Source organism: Monodelphis domestica, chromosome 1 (assembly GCF_027887165.1).
Source record: "Monodelphis domestica isolate mMonDom1 chromosome 1, mMonDom1.pri, whole genome shotgun sequence".
In the NCBI taxonomy this organism is placed as follows: domain Eukaryota; kingdom Metazoa; phylum Chordata; class Mammalia; order Didelphimorphia; family Didelphidae; genus Monodelphis; species Monodelphis domestica.
The window spans coordinates 393,429,794-393,450,709 of NC_077227.1; the positions used below are offsets into that span (position 1 = coordinate 393,429,794).

At 42.4% G+C, this 20,916-nt stretch overlaps 1 protein-coding gene across 2 annotated transcripts in view; it reads left to right on the forward strand.

The window, feature by feature from the left end:
- The window catches only part of TOX2 (TOX high mobility group box family member 2), a 335,418-nt gene that overhangs the window by 139,761 nt on the left and 174,741 nt on the right, over positions 1–20,916 (forward strand). For both annotated transcript variants that reach the window (XM_001381268.4, XM_007474193.3), the window contains exon 2: positions 19,908–19,973. In XM_001381268.4, the coding sequence (XP_001381305.2) occupies positions 19,908–19,973 (66 nt within the window). The remainder of the gene's footprint in view (positions 1–19,907; positions 19,974–20,916) is intronic.

Genomic DNA, 20,916 nt, shown 5'->3' on the forward strand with positions numbered 1-20,916 from the left:
TAGTCACCTGAAGTATATCTGTAAATGTTCTTAGCACGGTAGTTCACATTCAACTGTGGCAGAGGGAGGTCAGGCCAGAATGAGCTTCAAACAGTGGCTTCTTTTTAAGTTTTCATCCTTTTCCTCCCCTCCCCCAGCCTTACCTCCCTGGCAGCTACTGGTGAGAAACCTGGTACCTGAAGATGCAGTAAAACTGGGCCCTGTTTACTCAGCAGTTTCCAGTTCTTCAGACAGAGATAACCCTGTGGGAAATTGAAGTGGGGAATGGCCTGCATCACAATACAGATGTCTATCAGCAAAGCAGGAGAGTTTCAGTTCTCAGGGGGACCAGCTCACCAGAATAATGGAGCAGCTAGGGCCTCTGAGCCAAAGTCTAAAATCATCTAGATAGGCTCCATTCTGAGCCCACAGAAGGGCTGCCAAGGGGACAAGGAGGAGTCCAGACACCTGCCATTCAGTACTGGTGCTCCTGGGAATTCCACCTGCAGCCACATTTAAAGGAGGGATAGGAGATACTAAAAGGTGGTAAAGCCTGAGCACATGCAGCCTTGCAGTTCATATTATTTGTCTTAAAGACATGGAGAGGGGAAAGAGGAAATTTGTTTATGAAACTTAACTGAGTTGAATTGACCAGAGAGAAGTAAGGTGGCCTGATGAAAGGAGCATTGCCTCTAGAGTCAGAGGACATGGGCTCAAATCCCACCTCTGAAGCTTAAACCCTTGGTAAAGTCAATTAATCCCTTTGACCCCAAATTTCTCTTAGTGTAAATTGAAGAGTTTGATTATTCCAGAGAACTCCTGACAGAAAAAATGAGGACTCTGGGTACAGAATAAGTCAGTTGGTCAAGTAATACTTATTAAAAGTCTAGACAGTACCATCCCTGGAGGAGCTCACAATCTAATAGAGGTGGGGCAGGGAGAGAAATTGCAAACTAATATGTACCAACAAGCTAAATACAGGATAAATGGGAAATAATGAAGAGAGGTCAAACACTAGAAGTGAGCAGGTTTGGAGAAGATGGGATTTTAGTTGGGAATTAAAAGAAGCCAGGGAATCCAGTGAGGAAGGAGAGCATTCAGGGAATGGGGAACAACTAGAGAAAATGCCTAGAGCTGAAATATGGGGTGTCTTGGGAAGCCAGAGTCACTGGATCCAAGAGTATATGGGGGAGTAAAGTGTAAGAAAACCAGAAGAGCAGGAGGGAAATGGGTTATGAAGGGCTTTGAACAGCAAACAGATTTTGTAGAGTATTTGATCATGGAGGTATATGCATAGAGATGGTTATTAAATCCATGGAACTGATGAGATCACTAAATGAAGTAATTTAGAGGGAGAAACGAACACAGGACAAAATTTGTAGGGCCACCAAAGTTTAGAGGTGCATGTTTCACATAAGGATCCAGCAAAGGAGACTGATAAAGAGTGATCGGATAGGTAGGAGAACCAGGAGAGAGTAGGAACCCCCAAAAACCTAGAGAGAAAAGAGCAGCTGGGAGGGGAGAGGATGATCAGTAGTGTCAAAGACTACAGAGAGGTCAAGGAGAATTTGGATTTGGCAACTGTGATAAGATCATTGATAACTAGAGAATAAGATGCACTATTTTGGGCTTAGCTCATATAGGAATATGTTTTTCTTCACTATGCAAATTTGTTACAAAAGTTTTGTTTTTCTCTTTTGCTTTTTTCAGTAGTGGGAGGAAAAAATAGAGTTTTGTAAATTGAAATTGGACGTAGTGCCTCTAAAGTCCCTTTATGGAAGAGCAGCTCTAAAATTGTAGGATGACAAATCAGGGTCCAGCGGGACCTAAGGCATGATAATCGCCATAGTCTAGATTTTTTAGAGCACTTTGTAAAGAATTCTCCTTTGTTCTCTTGATACTCTACCTCATATTTATTTGCATAGGTTTCTGTTCAACTCAAAGAAAGAAGAAAACTATTTATTATTAAAAGAGCCTACTGTGTGAAACGAATTTTATCTCATTTGGTCATTTCAAAAACCCTGGAAAGTAGGTGCTATTGTCATTCCCTATTTTACCACTGAAGAGAGTGATACTGACAGAGGTCAAATGACTTTCCCAAAGTTCACACACTAACAAAAGCCTGAAGTCAGATTTGAACTTGGGTCTTCCTAACTCCAGACTTACATGCTCTATCCACTTTATCACCCAGCTGTTAAGTTGGTTCAATAGATATAATATGAGGGAATGTATATCAAAATACTTTATAAATTGCCTTTGCTAACTGTCAAATCTAAAAGATTATTATTAGCAAGATCATAGATTTGGAAGTTTTTTTTTAAGTATCAAATCCTACTCAAATATAATGAATGTCTTACACTAGTCTTTTGAATGATTTCTGTCTAAGTTGTCTGTGAATGGAAAAATACCAGTTCTTGCCTAAGGTAGGATAGGAGTATTAGAATGATGTTGTGAATTAAATTTGCAAAGTGTTCTAAAAGGGGGAGATCTGTGGATATGTTGAAGATAATTTGACGAGCTTTTCATCTGCTTCTTTGAAGACTTGGATAATGACTAAATTCAAAGACAGCATCAATACTATGGGTTTACCAGCCCCTGGGTCTTCTATAATATTCAAAAACTACATGTGGTTTAGAGAAGAGAAATTAAAGAAAGAAGAGTGTTAAAGCTGAGAGGAAACTTGGAGATCATGTATTCCAACCTCTTCGTTTTATAGTAGATGAAACAAAGGCCTCCAAAAGTAGATGTGACTTGCCCAAAGGCCCACAGATAGTGACATTGCTGGGACAATATTCTAGGACTCCCAATTCCCAGAGCTCTGCCTACCATATGGAAATGAAGGAGGAGCCTGATAATAACATTGCATAAGTCATCCCATAATAATAAAGACAGAGAAAGAAAATGGCTTACTGTTTCCAGCCCACTACTTTCCATGGCTGGGTATTCTATAGATGAGCTGCTGAATTTCACAAAAATCAGTCAGATAGTGAGGGAAATGCTGAGAAATCTTTCCTTGGAATTTTAAATCACTACTTGTAGGGACTAGAGCCCTAAAGGGCTCCCTGGATGTAGTGATTGGGATGATCAGAGTTGTTGGGTTCTCTGATCTGACAGCCACGGAGAAATGAAGTCCTGGTCTCCTAGCCCTCTGGCTCCTTGGTGCTGTCCATGGTTCCTAACCCAGCAGCACTAGAAAGCTGCTGTCCAGGTGCTGAAGGATATGTTGCAAGGAATACATATTAGTCAGGGCCGCTGTACATAATTAGTGGAGAGCACAGCCTCCAACTACAAGCATCCTGTGTTATTTTTTCACCAGACACTCTTCTGAGTTGCTTGGAGAGTTTTTCAGAGTGATAGCAGCTCCAAGTATTGACACAACAAACTAGTTTTCAAAAGAACAGCACTTCTGGCAAAGTCCAGCCCCCTCCTTCTGGTGGCTGGACCTTTTCCATCCTTGAGTGTGAATGTTGTTGTTGTTTTGCACTACTCCTTGCAGGACTCATGTGGCTTGCACTCAAATTGGACAAATGGACTTCCTTTATAGATTGCTTTTTCTGTGTCAGAAAAATAAAATTAATCTTTTCTGCATCAGAAAAACAAAATTAGTCAAATGCCTCTGAAGAAGGCCACCCCATCCAAAGATGACCATGATTTAAGGGATGCCCTTCTGATCCCAAAACTCTGTCTTATTCATTTTCCAAGATGATTGACTTAAGGTTCTGAAGTATGTTGCTACTAAAGTGCAAGAATCTTATTTGGAAGTGATTATCAGACCACTGTCAACCATTAATATTTTGTTCATTAGAATTCCAGAATATTCAAGATGGAAGTTCATCCTCTTAATTTTACAGATGGGAAAATTGAGGACCAGAGAAGGAAAATGACTTGTCCAAGGCTCAACATAACATTAGTGACTAAGACTCTTGATTCAAATGACGAGAGAGCTTCTTTAATAAAGAAAACATCAGAGAATAACACAGGGATAAGTGTCAGTGGTGGAAGGAACTCACACAGAGTAATGAGCTAAAGAAAAGGGATGGACCACAATGAAAGCTGATGGGCAGCAGGCAGGCTTTAGATTGTGGACCCCTGGGGTGAGTGAGAGGTCTCTAAAGGTCAGGAAACAATTTTTTCTTCAAATCTCTATTTTATAGCATCTCTTGTATGCCTCAGCCCTAGTCCTGAAAGAATTATCCCACATATTTGATACCAGGGGAGGAAAAGTGTGATCTTGTACTTTCTGATTCTCATTTCCATGACAAAGATAGCAAGAAGAGCAGAATGAGGTACAGGATTTTCAAGACAATTTTTAAGACTAATGAGAACAGAAGAGGCAGAGGGAAAAGGAATTGAAATCAGAATATGAAACAGGGAGAAATTAATCTATTCCTGTCCATCTTAAGGCTATTTTTGTGATGCCTCGTGTCTAATCTATACATAGTATTTTGAGCAGTTTCCCCCCAAAATTCTGGTACACTTGACCTATTGTACCATAAGGGAGAGTTTTTTTATCCAGATAATCACTTGAGTTATTAAATACATACACATTATGTGCCCACTTGTGTATAAGTCCCCAAATATGCTATTTTATATACTCTGCTGCCAATAAGCTATGTAACTAGAAAAGTTATGTTTCCTCTCTGAGCATTATCTCCACATGGAAAAGGAGGTTGAATTAGATGGTTCTGGAGGGCTTTGTCTAACTTTACTATTCTTGTTTTTTGCATTTTTGAAGAGTTGTCATATGGAAGAGGATTTGAAGCATCCCACCTGACTTCAAAAGACAAGTTATCTATCTTTTGAACAAGATATGGGGCTATCCAGAACCAGATAGAAATTATAGTGAGACAGATTTTGGCTCAACATAAGGAATTCTTCCTTCCTTCCTTCCTTCCTTCCTTCCTTCCTTCCTTCCTTCCTTCCTTCCTTCCTTCCTTCCTTCCTTCCTTCCTTCCTTCCTTCCTTCCTTCCTTCCTTCCTTCCTTCCTTCCTTCCCCCTCTTAAGCTCTCACTTTCTATATTACTATCATTTCTAAGACAAGAACTAAACAATTGGGGTTAAATGATTTACTCAGGGTCACACAGGTAGGAAGTATCTGAGACCAGATTTGAACTCAGGTCTTCTCAGCTCCAGACCTGATGCTCTATCCACTGTGCTGTGCTGTGCTGTGCTATCCCTAAGAAACACTTTCTAAAAACCAGCTAAAGCTTCCCTATAGTGTGATGAACTTCCTTGTGAGGCAGTGCGCCAAGCTCTGCTTTTGTCAAAGTCTGCAACTTGAATCAGATTACTTCCCCTCTTATGGGACTCTGTTTCCTCATCTTCAAAATGATGAGTTAAATTATTTGCTGTCTAACATTCCTTAGAACTGGCCTATCTTGGGTGTTTTCATGCAGTTGGATCAACAGACCAGGGTGTTGATAGAGCTGGACCACTGGCTAGTTGTAGATGATGCTCTGGTAGAACAACAGGAATGATCTGCATGGTGGCAAGTAGTTCAGGCCTGGATATGGTTGAAATAAGGCAAAGGTTTTTAGAAAGAGATGCTTAGAGGGCAAGAGGCAGGGCAGAGAGCCAAGAGAGTGGCCAGATGTCAAAGCAATAAATGACTCTAAAGGAAGTGTATTGTTCCTAAAATTTGAATCAAAGGGGCCCCTTTTACTTGAAGGATACCTCATTCACCTGTCTGGTTTGGCCTCCAAAGTCCAGCCCACTTAGTCTTAAAGAGATAGGTTTGTTTTTTTCTTTGACATTTTATTGATGCAGTAACTTCCAGAACTATATTACCACTTCTAGATCACCCAATGATCTTCTTTTTGAAATAAAAAAAAATAAACAAAACTAACTCTCAATGGTATGTGAAATATCCTACACCCAGAGTCCTCATCCAACTTTTCCAAGAAAGTAGAAAAGTATATTTCCTGTTTCTTAGAACTAGGATTAGTTATTATAATTACATGGTTGAAGGACTCAGCTTGTTAGACCATTTCTGATTGCTTGTTGTCAAGGCAGGCAGCCCTGTAACAGTGTGTATACTGGATTGGTATAATCTTTCTTTGAGTAGGGTTCAAGTTCCTCCCTCCTCAGTTGGGGCCTCCTGAGCATCTTTGGGTCCTTTTTCTTGTAATCTTTTCCATCAAGGGCCAGATCCCCAGAGCTGAGATGTAAGTTCTATGGCAGAAGAGTCTCTAAGATGCAACAGAGAGATCATGGCTATTTTAGGAACCAAGAGGTCAGTTGGTTGAATGTAGTTGGGACTCTATTGTGAGGGCCACATAGAATGCTTGTGGTCTAACTTTTGTGAAGACTAACCAAAAGACAGAGCTTTTGATATGTACTGAATGCACCATATTTCTCTTCTTTCTACTAAATCTCCTCTTTTCTATCCTCACTCCAGTCATTGAGAGCAGCTGAAGGGACTTACTGACTCTTCAGGGGAAAATTAATAATGCTAACTAGCTCATGTCTCTCGGCATTTGTATAAGGGCTTTAATGAGAAAACTGCTGGGAGTGTGATTAGGCGCTGAACTTGGTACAGTAGTTTGTCCTCTGGGGGAACTAGTGCAGAGTAATTCTTGGAGGAAATAATTATTGTGGCCTCCCTGAGAGGTAGGGGGTCAGGGAAATGGTAGAGACCAACCCCTGCTATTTCACCTCATAGTGAGTCATCTCTTATGAAGCTCAGGGGTGAACCTTTTAGCTTGGCTCATGGTTTAGCCTCTTGACTTCATAGATCTGTGGCTTCTAATTGATGAGAGTGCTGGTATGACAGACATCAAAGAGAGCTTAGAACACAGCTTGTCTAACCTCCTCACTTTATGCAAATAAAGATATAAGCGAAGACTTAGAGAAGGGAGAGGTGTTGCCCAAGGCCAAAATTACATGGCAAGTCAGGAGCAGAGAGTAGATCAGAACCTAGATCTCCTAATTCCTGGTCTGAGGTTCTTAGTACCATATCATAACTTGGGAAATTGGGAGGCACTCAGATGGGTATTTATCTGACTTGTAAACAAGGGAGGGCTCTTTCCACTACATCATGCCATCTCATGCTGCTTCTTTGACCATCACCTGTAGCCCATGTGGAACTTATGTCTTAGAACGTCTTCATACTCAGCCTCTGATAACTCTGAAGGGCCGGGCACAGCCCAGCCTCAGTGATTTGGTGATTTTGTACTCACTCCCAGAGTCCCCAAGCTCCCCAAATATATTTTCTTCATGCTGATTATTTTTTCAGATGGTGAGTGGATTACCAGGCAGTGAGAGGACCATGGGTATGAGTCTCCTATTTGTAACCTAGAAAGCATGAGGAGAGCTGAATTCTGCAGGGCCAGAAAGGGAGAACTGGGTGAATATTGCTTCTATACAGTAAACCTCAGTATGATCAAGCCCCACTCTTTTTAGGTCTTGGTCCTCTCCTTCTCTGATTCCTACATCAACTGACATTTCTTTAGCATCTCTTATGTGCCAGTTTTAGGTCTTGGTCCCCTCCTTCTCTGATTCCTACATCAATTGACATTTCTTTAGCATCTCTTATGTGCCAGGCACTGTGCTAAGCACTTCAAACAGGTCTTGGCTTTACTAGTTAGAAAGGGACTACATAGTAGCTGGAGGGAGCAGAAGCAGAGGGTTGACAGGATCTATCTCTCTTCCATGATTAGAAATCCAAAGTTGCATAGTTTAATACTAGGTTATTAACAGAAATGACAAGGATTAAATCATTCTAAAAGCCCAGATGACAATAGCACAAGAGTAAATAGCCTCCAAATTTGAGCAGACATGTGGAGAACACTATTTCCAGCATGAAGAGGGTCTCGGCACAGAAACAAGCCTGATCAATTTTTATCGGAGATGGAGTATGATGAATGTAGCACTCAGATCCCAAGCTAGACCGGTACTCCATATGACTGGGGAGCTGTGCTGTGGTGAAATGAGTGGAAATCAAAGCCCCAAACAGGAAATATTAAAATGTTTGTTTCTACCATAAATCAATACAGAGTGATGGGGGTGATTATCTGGAAGTGCATTGGATAGCACAATGATAATGAGCCCAGTGAGAAGACCCATTAGTTATCTACTCTACCTGGCTAGCAAGGAGGTGGTAAACATTTAATTGAAAAAAATGTCCTGACAGAAGACTTTCTAATAAATTTGTTTGTGCCCATATAGCCCGAGGAAAAAGGAAAAAGAGTCCAGTCAGCAATCCAAAGCATTTCTGGGTTTGGCTAGACCACCCCTGCTGCTTCCTAAGTTCATGATTGGACAGTGGGCAGCAAGTGTCCTAGTAAAGTCTAGGATGGAACTGAGCACTTGTCCTGAGTCCTGGGAGGTGTGGAAGCCAATAAGGAAGAAGGGTATAAAGCAATAAGGGGAATTCGTTCTGACAAAGGAGGTGATCGCAGTTCATACTTATAAAGCATATTTATGAATACTGTGATAAGCAGTCTGGCATTGTGAATAGAGAACTGACCTTGGGGCCATGAAGGCCCGGGTTCAAACTTTGCCTCTGGCGCTTTCTGGCTGTATGACCCAGAACAAGTGCTCTGGACAAGTATCTGAGTCTATATATTGTAGAGAAGGAGCCAGCCTGCACTGGTAGAGAGAGTCCCCTTCTCTGGAAGTTCCTCTGTCAATGAACTGACTGGTTTAGTCCTTCTTCCCCATTTTACACTTTACAGTCTTATTTGCTTATACATTATCTTATCTAATCTATAAAACAGCCCCAAGAGGCAGCTGGTCCTAGTGAAGAGAGGGAACTTTCCTGGCAGTCAGGAAGAACTAGGCTCAAGCCCTTTCTCCCAACATTTGATGACTTTATGCCCTGGGAAAATCACTTTCATTCTCTATGTTCTGATCACCCTTTCCACTAGAAGTCAGAGAGCAGTCACTAATCCCAGTTAATAGAAGGCCTGTCCTCACCAGCACTTTCATAGACAAATGAAATTAGCAGGCATTGTACCAAAACAACAACAACAACAACAAAAGGAATAAGAACCTCAAATAAGAAGCCTTGATAAAGAAAGGGTTAATGCAAGTATTATTATCCTCATTTTAACATATGAGGAAACTGAGGCCCAAATACTTAAAGTCACTTGTCCATGACCAAACAAGTAGAGACAGCTAGGCTATATATTAGAGTACCAGGCCTGAAGTCTGGAGAACCTGGGTTCAAATCTAGCCTCAGACACTTTCCAATTGTGTGACCCTGGGCAAATCACTTAACCCTGTTTGCTTAGCCCCATGTTGGCCAACCTATGGCACGAGTGCCAGAAGAGACTGCTCCCTTCCCCCTCTCCACATGCACCTGAGGACATTTCCCATATGACCCACAGCCTAATGGGGGAGTGCTTCATCCCGACCCTGTCTGGGATAAGGGGGCAGCTCACATGTGGCATGAGGGTGCAGTTTGGACACTTGGTCTTTAAAAGGTTTGCCATTTCTGGCCTAGCCCTTGCCCTTTTGTCTTAGCATTTTTACTAAGAGATGATAAAGGTTTAAGGAGAAAAAAAAAAGACCAAACAGAAGCCAAAGAAGCCATCAAGTTTGAATTTGGGTTCTCTGCCTCCAGCCCTGTGGCTCTTGGTCCTGGGCTGCCATGCTGGCCCACAGTCAGTAGTCAGTAAGCGATGGATCTGCCCTTTCTAGCTCCCACATTCATTGCTCCTCAGCAAGAAGGAATCTCTTTGAGTTTTGGTCAGAAGAGGTGAATGATTCTGGAAGCATGGAGTGCAGATGTTGCTTGGGTTTCTTTTGCAAAATACTTTAACCTGAAGAGAGTGCAGAGCTGAGCCTGCTCATGCAACAAGTTCCTGCTGTGAAGCCAGCTCGGATGCTCAGCACGCCAGTCATGCTGCTTAGCAGAGCTCAGCCATGCCTCCAGGAGTGTGAGTTCTGCAGAGCTGAAGCGTTCCCACTGGGGCACTTGCCTACTTCTCCAAGCCCATAAATTTCTCCAGGTTCATAAAATTCTTGAGACTCAAAAGAAAGTCAAAAAGTCATCCGGCTCTTTGAGGCATTTTGTTGCCTGGTCTTCTAGCTCCCCCCACCCCAGCCTGAGTGGGGCACTTGCACTAGCCACTGTGAGTGTACGAGGGGGGAAAGACATACCCTGTTCCAGCCTCGGATGGAACCAATAGTCTAGACTCTAGCTGGAGTGATACAGAGGAGAGGACAAATAACCAGGACCCAGAGGAGCCGTGTTCCATTCCTGACCCTGATACCTTGTTAGCTATGTGCTTCAGTTTCCTCACTTGTAAAATCAGGGGGTTGGTGTGGACAGTCTCCAAAGTTTCTTCTAACTTGAGTTTTCAGTTCTTTTGTTCGAATGAAGGGCACACAAAACACCCAAGCAGGATACTTCCCAGAGCAAATTATGATTAAGAATAATTCTAGCATGCAGTTGGACAGTTTTATACTCACTTAGAGTCAATCAGAGAAGACTGCTAGTCAGCTTATTTTGATCTGCATTTTGTTTTTTTTTTTTTAATTTAGATTGATGATTTAAAAAAAATAATCTCTATTTCCAAATTTGCCCTTCTCCTGTCTCCACATCAGAAAGCTGTGTGCTGTGTCAAAGAATAGAAAAGAGTGGCAGTTGGGGCAGCACCGTGGATAGAATGCCAGGCCTGGAGATGGAAGGTCCTGAGTTCAAATGTGACCTCAGATACTTACTAGCTGGGTGACCCTGGGCAAGTCACTTAACCCCAGTTGCCTGTTCCTTACTGCCCTTCTGCCTTAGAATCGATTTCAATTCACAGATAGGTAAGGGTTGGGGTTTTTTTTTAATGTTTTCCCAATTACATATAATAACAATTTTAACACTTTTCTGAAATTATAAGATCCAAACTGTCTCCCCCCCTCCTTTCACTTCTTCCTCCCAGAGATGGCAAGCATTTTAATCTGGGTTATACATGATCATGTAAAATATATTTCCATATTGGTCACTGTTGTGAGAGAATACTCATGTAGAACCAAAACCCCAAAATAAAACCCAAATAAACTAAAATGAAAAATAATATGCTTTGATCTATTCTTTGTCATAAGCCAGAAGGTAAGGGGTTTTTGTTGTTTTTTTAAACTCTTGTCTTCCATCTTAGGATCAATACTGTTTATTGGTTCTCAGGCAGAAGACTGGTAAGGGCTAGTCAGTAGAGGTTAAATGACTTGTCCAGGGTCACACAGCTAGGTGTTAGAGTTTTTAAAAAAGAAAGAAAAAAAGAGGGGCAGCTAGGTAGCACTGTGCAAAGAAGGCCAAGTTTGGAGTCCAAAGGACCTGGGTTTAAATCTGACCTCAGATACTTCCAATTGTATAGCCACTTGATCCTGGTTACCTTGCCCTTGCCACTCTTCTGTCTCAGAATTGATACTAATTTTTTTGAAAATTTATTTATTCAATTTAGAACATTATTCCTTGGTTACAAGAATCACATTATTTCCCTCCCCTCCCCCCCACCCTTTCCACAGCCCTTGTGCAATTTCACTGGGTTTTACATGTCTTTGCTCAAGATCCATTTCAATATCATTGATGTTTGCACCAGTGTGATCACTTGGAGTCTACATCCCCAGCCATATCCCCTTGGCCCATGCAATCAAGCAGTTGTTTGTTTCTTTGGTGTTTTTACTCCCACTGTTTTTCCTCTGAATGTGAATAGTGGTTTTTCTCATAGATTTCTCCAGGTTGTTCAGGATCACTGCATTGTCACTCATGGAGAAGTCCATTACATTTGATTGTACCACAGTGTATCAGTCTCTGTGTACAATGTTCTCCTGGTTCTGCTCCTCTCACTCTGCATCACTTCCTGGAGGTTGTTCCAGTCTCCGTGGAATTCCTCCACTTTATTATTCTTTTGAGCACAATAGTACTCCATCACCAACAGAGACCACAATCTGTTCAGTCATTCTCTAGTCAAAGGGCATCCCCTCATTTTCCAATTTTTTGCCACACAAAGAGGGCAGCTATGAATCAAAATTGGTACTAAGATAGAAGGTGACAGTTAAAAAAAGGATAGAAAAGAAAAAGAAAGAAGGGAAAGTTTGACAGCAGTCACAATAGGCCACCTGAATCTGACATACCTGCAGTCAGTTTCGTGCATTGGTCTGCACGTATTCTCGCCTCTGCAGAGGAAGGAGTACATTCTCTGCTCTCTTCTTTGAGGAGACCATGATAATTACACCAAATTCAATTCCGCATAGTCGTTTTGCTCTCCATTTGCCTTGTTGCGGGCACCCTGTACCTGTCATTGTATTGTTCTCCCTGCCTCCCTTCGCATAGGTTCCTATGCGCCTTCTCATGCATCTCTGTATTCCTCATTCCCATCGATTCTAACTGTACTCCCTGGATTGCCCAGAGCACCAGATGCCTTGATTTTGCGGTGGAGTTTGGACTTTATTCTGTAGGAATTCTTTGAAAAGCTTTGAGTAGGGGAATGATCTGATCCTGTGCCAAGTTATTCTGACTGCACCACAGGGTGGATGGGTAACAAAGAGACTAGAAGCTGGAAGGCTGACAAAATGAGGCAGGTGAGAGGTCCGTCAAATTATAGGTCATGGAGCTAGGATGGGACGGGACAGATGAGGAAACTGAGCTTCAGGGAGGTTGAGGCTTGCTCATAGGCACGTAGGTTGTGGGCATCACTTCTCACTAAGCAGCATCTCACCAGGGTGCTGATTGATAGTAGGGACAATGGAAAAGGACTTAGAAAATGTGATGGCAGGACATGCGTGATTTCTTACAAGCAGGAGACGTATCCCTCTTCAGTTCTCTCCCTGCATGGGTCATTCTGTTTCAGGGACCCCCTAGGGACCTGCCCCCTCCCCAGAATCCCCTCATTTGGAGACCATCATGGGACTGTGTGAGGCTTCCCTCCTGTGCTCTCCTGCCTGGCTTCTCTAGGTATCTTTCCCACAGCAGCCTCTTTCAGGTGACCAAGTGAACCCCTCAAGGGCTCTCCACCAGCAGAGGTGCCAAGGTAAAGTGTGACAGTCAGGTCTGCATAACAGGAACTTTACGACAACATTTCTTGTGCCTAATACAAATCTGAAACTTGTTTTCCTGTGTTTGGCGTTCACTCAAGGGCTTTGCACCTAGTGAGACAAGCTGAGTTCACTCCTTGACACTCTCTCGACACACTTAAGGCTTTTCCCTCCTCCCGTATGTACAACAGAAATCTATAACATTTAATAGATAGGTAATGTGTCATCTATAACTTTGATACAGAGAGGCAGTGTTGCATACTGCATTGAGCATTGGCCTTTGAGCTGGGAAGTCCTGAATTCAAGCCCCGAGTTCAAGCCCCGCCTCTGGCATATCAGGATATGTGACCCTGGACAAGTCACTTAATCTCTCAGTGCCTGAGACAAGGCTCAAAAATTAAGTGCCAGCCTGTGTTGGTAGAGAGAATTTCCTCATGCAAAAGCTCTCTATATCAATCAGACTATAGATCCGGCCCCTATCCCCCATCCTAAATTGAAACTTAAATGATTTCATCATTCCAGCTCGTGTAACTCATCCATGCCTGCCCACCCTGAGTGATGCTTGTTCATGTTTTCCCTTAAGTATGATACTAAGGGTCTACCCAAGGGTATACTGGTAAATGTTTCATAACAGGCTCTTGAAAGAATGGGCCCGTTATTATATATGTGTGTATGTGTGTGTGTGTGTGTGTGTAGATAATAATCTACATTATTCACATTTTCTCTCTCACTTCTTCAGACTAGACCAGAGGTGTCAAACACCTCTCTTCCAGGTACCAAAATAGAGTGTCATTTGGAAATGCTTTTAAATAGAAACAGAAATACAATAGAACACAGATAATGTTAACATGTGGTTTTTAAGTCAATAAGCTTTCCCCAAGAATCTCTACATACCATTTAGTGGCTCTTGTTCTATTTGTTTGACATTATTGATCTAGACCAAGCAAGCCTTTTAGAGACCAAGTGCCCAAATTGAACCCTCATGCCACATGTGAGCTGCCCCCTTACTGCAGACAAGGGAGGGAGGAAGCACTCCCATTGGCTGCTGAGCAGAGGGGTGGGAAATGTCCTCAGATGCACTGGGAGAAGGAAAGGGGGAAGCCCCCTCTGGCACATGTGCTATAGGTTTGCCAGCACGGATCTAGACAATCAGCAAAGAATTTCTGATTTCTGAATGCAGAAAATCTAAAAATCTAGCCAAATCTGGCTGAATACACCATTGGGTCCAACCAATGTCCCAGGGGGCTTTCCTCACTTCTCTTGTCATCAGGAGGTGAGTGGCTGAATCTTTAGTTGGCCCATCAGTCATGCCTTCCTCAGCCACATACATTACCCTCCAATTTTTGTCCTAGATTTTGAGTTGAAAGGGACCTTGGAAGTTCTGAAATAGCCCCACCCTTTTATTTTATAGCTGAGGCAAAAGAGGCCCAGAGAGGTTAAGGGACTAGCCTGAAGTCACACAGATAATAAGAAAGAGTGCTGGGACTTGAACCACAGGCTCCGGATTTAGTACTTTTCCCCCTACACCACTTTAAATTCTTTAATGACTATGGTCTTCAGTGACTTCCAGCCATGTAACAATAGTGCAGTGAAGGCCATCTTTTTTCAATTAATTTTTTCATTCATTCAGTAAGAATTTTTAAACTTTTAATACCACTATATATACACATATCTCCACTCAATTCATGGTATGTCATGGATTTTATTATTTCAGTTTTTCAGTTTGGAGGATAATGGGGATCTCTTTATGCTGAGATAATAGCTCATGTTTTTGAAAGAGAAAGGAAAAAAAATATCAAGTAATACCTGACATTGAATGAAACCCCAAAGTGAGTGATACAGTTCATGCTCTCTCTGTGACCCAAACCCTGCTAACTAAGAGACTCTCAGGGGCTTGGAAGAAAGAAACCTTTTTTTTATGTGTGAAGCTGTGAGCCATGACCCCACCTTTAGAAAAGAAAGAAGTCACTTTCTTAGGAGTTCTGCCCTGACCACATTTCCTGCCTGTCCTGCAGTAATAATGACATCCTGGCTCTGCTGATAACCTTTGTCCAAAAATAGGCGCAAGCACAGTTTTTAGCTGAATCATAGAGGACTATGGGATGTCAGAAGTGGAAAGAGCTCCAACAAAATAGTTAATCCAACAGCCTTGTTTTTTCAGATGTGGAAACTGAGCCCCAAAGGGAAATTGACCCAGGAAAAAAATTGACCCAAGGTCCCTGAGGCAGTTAGTGGCAGAAATGGCATTCAGACTCTCTGACATTTCTTTTTGCATCCTTCAGTGTCTAGTATGAGATCTTACATGTGCTATGGGTTCATAGACACAGAAGAACACAAGAGATCAATTTTTCCATAGCCAGTGTTCAGTTTAGAGCCCTGAAGTCCAGAGTCGGGATGGGCCTGCTTGGAATCCCAAGTAGGATCCTTTGATCTTCTCATCTGCAAAATGAGGAGGCTAGACTAAATCTCTGAGGTTCTTTCCATTTCTAAGTCTATACTCTTCATGATTCCGTGGGGAATCTTTACGGAGTGAAGGGTCAAACTCCATCTCATCCTGGAGAACAGTTCTGTCAGCCCCAAGTTCTGGTTATACAACACAACTCTGGCTGCCTCTGAGGAAATCTTTTCTTCTCCCCCCCAGCATACTGCAGCTCTGTGATCACAAGGATTTGTGCTTGTTCTGTTAAAAGGCAACAAGTGTCTCAGAAGAGAAGAGGGAGGCCCTCGGGCCTCGAGAGATAGAAGTGTTGCTGGCTGAGTTCTCCTGTTGAACAAGTATGAATGGCTTTAAGCAGTGTTGTTAGAGCTCGGTCTCATTTAATTGGTCTATAGATATAACTGGAGGGGCCCTGGCAGGCTGAGAAGGAAAACCAAACAATGCCAGCTTGGCAAGGAAAGAGAAGGTGAAGAAATCTTAGAAGGCACTGTGATGCTGTGGAAAGAACAGTGGGTCTGAAGTCAGAGATTCCAGGATCAAATTCTGCCTCTGATGCTTACCCCCTATATGACCCTATATGACTTCAGCTTTTGAGTGTTTCTTCATTCATAAAATGAGGGGGCTGGTCTCTAAGGCCTCTTCTAGCTCTCAATCTATGGTCCATCCAACAGCGAAGATTCCCCAAAGTTCTTTCCAAGAGAAGAATGTCCTAGAGAGATCATAGACTTAGAAATGAGAGGAACCTCAGAGATCTAGTTCAGGCAGAAGGATGTAGAGATTATGCACCCAGCATACTAGAAAGGTGGTAGTGCCTTTACTAGAAATTAGGCCTTTTGAAAGAAAATTAGGCCCCTAGAGGGGAGGGTTTCACGAAAAAGATGAGTTCAGTTTTAGACATAATGAGTTTAAATGTCTTTGGAACATCCAGTTTTAAATGCCCAAAAGCAATAGATGATTTGGGACATACAGGGTAGAAAATAGCTGTATCCCTTTTCTCTTTTCCCTTTGTATTTTCTGTTTTAGTAATCCCATCTTCCCGAATTCAAATCTGGTCTCGGATACTTTCTAGCCATTTGACTCTGGGCAAGTCACTTAACTCTGTTGGCCTCAGTTTCCTCAACTATAAAATGAGCTGGAGAAGGAAATGGTAAACCACTCCAATATCCTTGTCAGGAAAACCCCAAATGAGGTCACAAAAAGTCAGGCATGAATGAAAAGCATCTGAATGACAACTTAAACCTCACCAAGCTCCCGTGAATTTTACTATTATCTTTATGTAATTGACTCAGATCTATATAGCCAACCATTTTCTGCCCTGACTTTACAATTATTTGTGGATATCTAAAACTGGATATTCTAGGGATATCTTAAATTCATTATGTCTAAAACTGAACTCATTATCTTGAAACCCTCCTCCCCTCTTTCAAACTGCCTATTTCTACCACCCTTCCAGTGTATTGGATTTGTGATCTCTTCATTCTTCTGGACTTGTCATTGTCCTCCACCATCTATATATCCAAGCAGTTACCAGATTTTTCTCTTCCTACCTATACAACATTGCTCACGTCCAACCTCTTCTCTACTCACTGTAGTTCAGTTATTCTGACTTTTGTCTTGCCATGGGACTTTGATGACTCCGAGGGAGAGTGAGGCTGGCAACCTTGTGTATCTCTGGTTTACTTAAATCCAGTTCACTCACAAGTCAAGACCTCAATGAATAATATGCATATATACAAATATATATGTATATTTGTCTCTCCCATTAAAATGTATTTCATTGGGAATAGGGATTGTTTCATTCTTTACACCTGTCTCCCCAACACCTACTACAATGCCTAGGGTCTAAAAGATCCTTAATAAATAATTGTTGAATGATTAAATAATTGATTTATCCTATGAAATCTCTGGCTGACTAGCGGTGGAGCATGTTTAAGAATACAGTTTCTAAGTCACTGAGTTCAGTGGGACTTTATACAGAATTCACCTTTTTTTAAAAAAATCATACTCAGCCTATGCACTTAACATCAAAATGATCTCATGGCACTTTTAAAAAAATAATATTTTATTTTCCCCCTATTATAGGTAAAAACATTTTCTAATATTCATTTTTTTAAAAAAAGTTCTGTGTTCCAAATTCTCTCCCTTCTTTTGACTCTCTAAGTCTCTCACTCCCTACCTAAAACAATAAGTAGTCGATGATACTTTTATTGAGAGGCATTGTAGATTTTCCCCCACAGCCTTTAAAGAAGGTAGTGTGAGCCTAGTGTGGATAATTAATTAATAGCCAGTTCTTTTTGGAAAACCAATGGACACTCTTGGCCAAGATATGTCAAAGCCAGTGAAGGGTAAGAGTTAGAGATCTAAAGATGAAGATGGAGGGGTGAGGTGGTTAATTCTATTTCACATGTGATTGTGTTCAGAGAGGTGACTCCTAATGGTGATCTTGGGCCAGGTCTACAGAATCAGGAATAGAGAGCTATGGAATATATGTCTTTGTGATTTATAACAGATTTGTATTTGTTTTGAGGGCTCAGGCCAAATTATGTTATAAGATACATTGCTTCTGATTGCTTCTTGGTGTCAACACCATTGTAAACATTAGAACTTCGCTGCCTCTCTGTCTCTCCCCTTGCTGTTACTGGTAGACAAAAGTTCTGTTAGCCAGCACATTTAAGAAAAAATCATGTCTGTCACCTATTGTTGATACATAACTAGATTGACCCACTTGGGCATTTTTTTTAAACCCGTACCTTATGTCTTAGAGTCAATACTGTATATTGGCTCCAAGGCAGAAGAGTGGTAAGAGCTAAGCAATGGGGGTCAAGTGACTTGCCCAGGGTCACACAGCTGGGAAGTGTCTGAGGCCAGATTTGAACCTAGGACCGCCCATCTCTAGGCCTGGCTCTCAATCCACTGAGCCACCCAGCTGCCTCACCCCCCACCCCATACGTAGGCATTTTTCAATAGTTAGGATTGTTCAACAGAACAAGTTATTCTGCAGATAAAGCCCCATATCTTGGAAAAGATGTGCATGGAAATAGGAGAGCATTGTACACAATAACAACAATATTGGATGATGATTATCTGTGAAAACTTGACTGCTCTCAGCAATGCAATGATCTGAGACAATCCTGAAGGACTTATGATGGTGAACGCTATCCACCTCCAGAGAAACAATTGTTGGAGTCATCTTTCACATCAGTGTATTTAGGGTTTTATCTTGGGATTTTGGTTATGTATGAGTTTGCTCTTATAACAATGACTAATATGCAAGTGTGTTTTGCATGGCAATAAAAAAGTGGAGAAAAAAGGAAAAGACGGGCATGGTTGTGAGGTCTGTGTGGCCTGCCAAGTGCCACTCATGTAGGGATGCCTCTGTGTCTTTTTCAAATGTGCTAAGAGGCTAGGAGGTAGCCCGGAGAGAGTGTATATGTGTCTAGGTTTTCCTCTTCCTCGGATTTCTGTAGCCAGAGATATTAACCTGGCAGTTGAGTACCAGTCGCCTAGTTAAGAGCTGAGTCCATGATGATCAGTCCATTTTGAAACCACCCAGATAAGGTCTGGAGACTGTCCCCCGTCACTGCAAGGGAATGCTTGAGAGCATGGATGTAAGAGAAGATGCTGGGGGGGGGGGGTTCCTTATATTCATAGGCTGATTCTGACAGGGTGTGACTTGTACCCTGATAGCTAATAAGTAAGGGAGGTCTTTTGGTCTCTCCTTAGGAGATGGTGTTGGGATCTTAGAGAACAACAGGAATAGATTAAAGCAAGGTTAAGAGAAAACAGATTCGTGCTAGCAGGAAAGAAGACAGGACCATCAAAAGAGAGAACTCAGGGGGAGACAAAGAGAAGCTAGACTTCTAGGAGAGCCAGGATCGAGAGATGGGACTCCAGGGGCTGGGGGCATAAGTGGGGAAGCCATTAAGGATGGTTTCCAAACCCCCGGACTGTGTTTCTACTCTGTATGCATATATGATTGGGTTTCTTGTAAATAGTTTATGCTCGTAATAAAGTCTCTATTATATTGCACTCAAGACTACTGGCCTGCGGGTATTGTTAGGAGGATTTACCTTAAGAAAAAATATCGACGATAAGAATGGGGGGAGCTTCGTGTGTGGGGTGGGTGGGGTGGGGGAGAAAGGAACATAGAAAGGGGCAGAGTCCCCACTTAGAATAACCCCAAGCCCTCATCCTCAGGGGCTGACAGCAAGGGAAGAAGCTTGATTCAGGGAGCTGCTGTACTAACCCTCCAGAAGACTTGGTGTCATCCATCTCATTCAGCTTCCCTGATGTATTCATACTCTGCCTCCTCTGCCTGTTCTGGTTGGGGCTAGATCTGGCCAGGAGTATTCTTAGCTGGGCTACTAGCTCTCGGGCTAGCCCTTTCCCCCGACACACATGCCACCCACTTTCCAGGGACAGCGCAGCCCACCCGGATGCTCGTGTGAAAGGCTTCTTCAAGTTGGAGGGAACTTATGGGAAGCAGCTTTAATGAGAATGACTCCTTTCTGTCTGTTTCAGTTTGATGGGGAGAACATGTATATGGGGATGAATGAGGCTAACCAGGAGTTCCTATCGGCCAATCAGGTAAGGGTCATTTGGCTTGTTTGGGTGGGGAAGACGCGTTGTTGCTTGATGTAGAGACATCTGGCGGTAGATGACAAATGATGCCTTGGAAATCAATTTCCTTTCCAGTGGCTCAGCCTCTCTGGAGCCCTGTTGGGGTAGTGGTGGTAAGGGAGGGGGGAGGGGGTGCAGAAAGGGGCAGATTCAGCACCGGAGACAAAAAAAAAGGAGAGGGAATGGGAAATGAAGGCCAGCCTGGGTTGGGCTGCTGGTCATCCGGCCACGGAAAAAATGGGAAATGAAAAAGGCTTAGATGATTCCTCAGAATGGACTCCAGTTTTATTTTTGAGCACAATCAAAAGTAATTGAGTGGGGGAGAAATAGAGACTCGTCCACCAGGGAAGAAGAGCAATGTGCAGTAGGACACAGAGCGCACACACTCATACATTGACATGGATATGCGGCCAGGCATTACTTTGCATGCTCATGCCTCCAAAGGCTCATTCACATGCATGTGTACATTCAGGCACACACTCTCACATACAGATCATACATGTGTAGCATGACTGTGTCTACTAATTACCATTCAAACTGATTTGACTAATATACTTGACTAGGGGAGAAGCCAGGACTCTCAGTAGATTGAGAGCCAGGCTTAGAGATGGGAGGTCCTAGGTTCAATTCTGGCCTCTGACACTTCCTAACTGGGTGACCTTGGGCAGGTCACTTAACTCCCAATTGCCTAGCTCTTACCACTCTTCTTCCTTGGAACCAATACACAGTATTGATTCTAAGAAGGAAGCTAAGGTTTTTAATAATAATAATACTTGTCTGATCACATTTGATCAATAATAATATTTTGCATCTTGGTAGATATTTAGTTTATACTTTGTTCACAACAACACTCAGAAATCAGCAGGACTGATGTTGCTATCTCCATTTTGTAGAAGAGAAAACTGTAGCT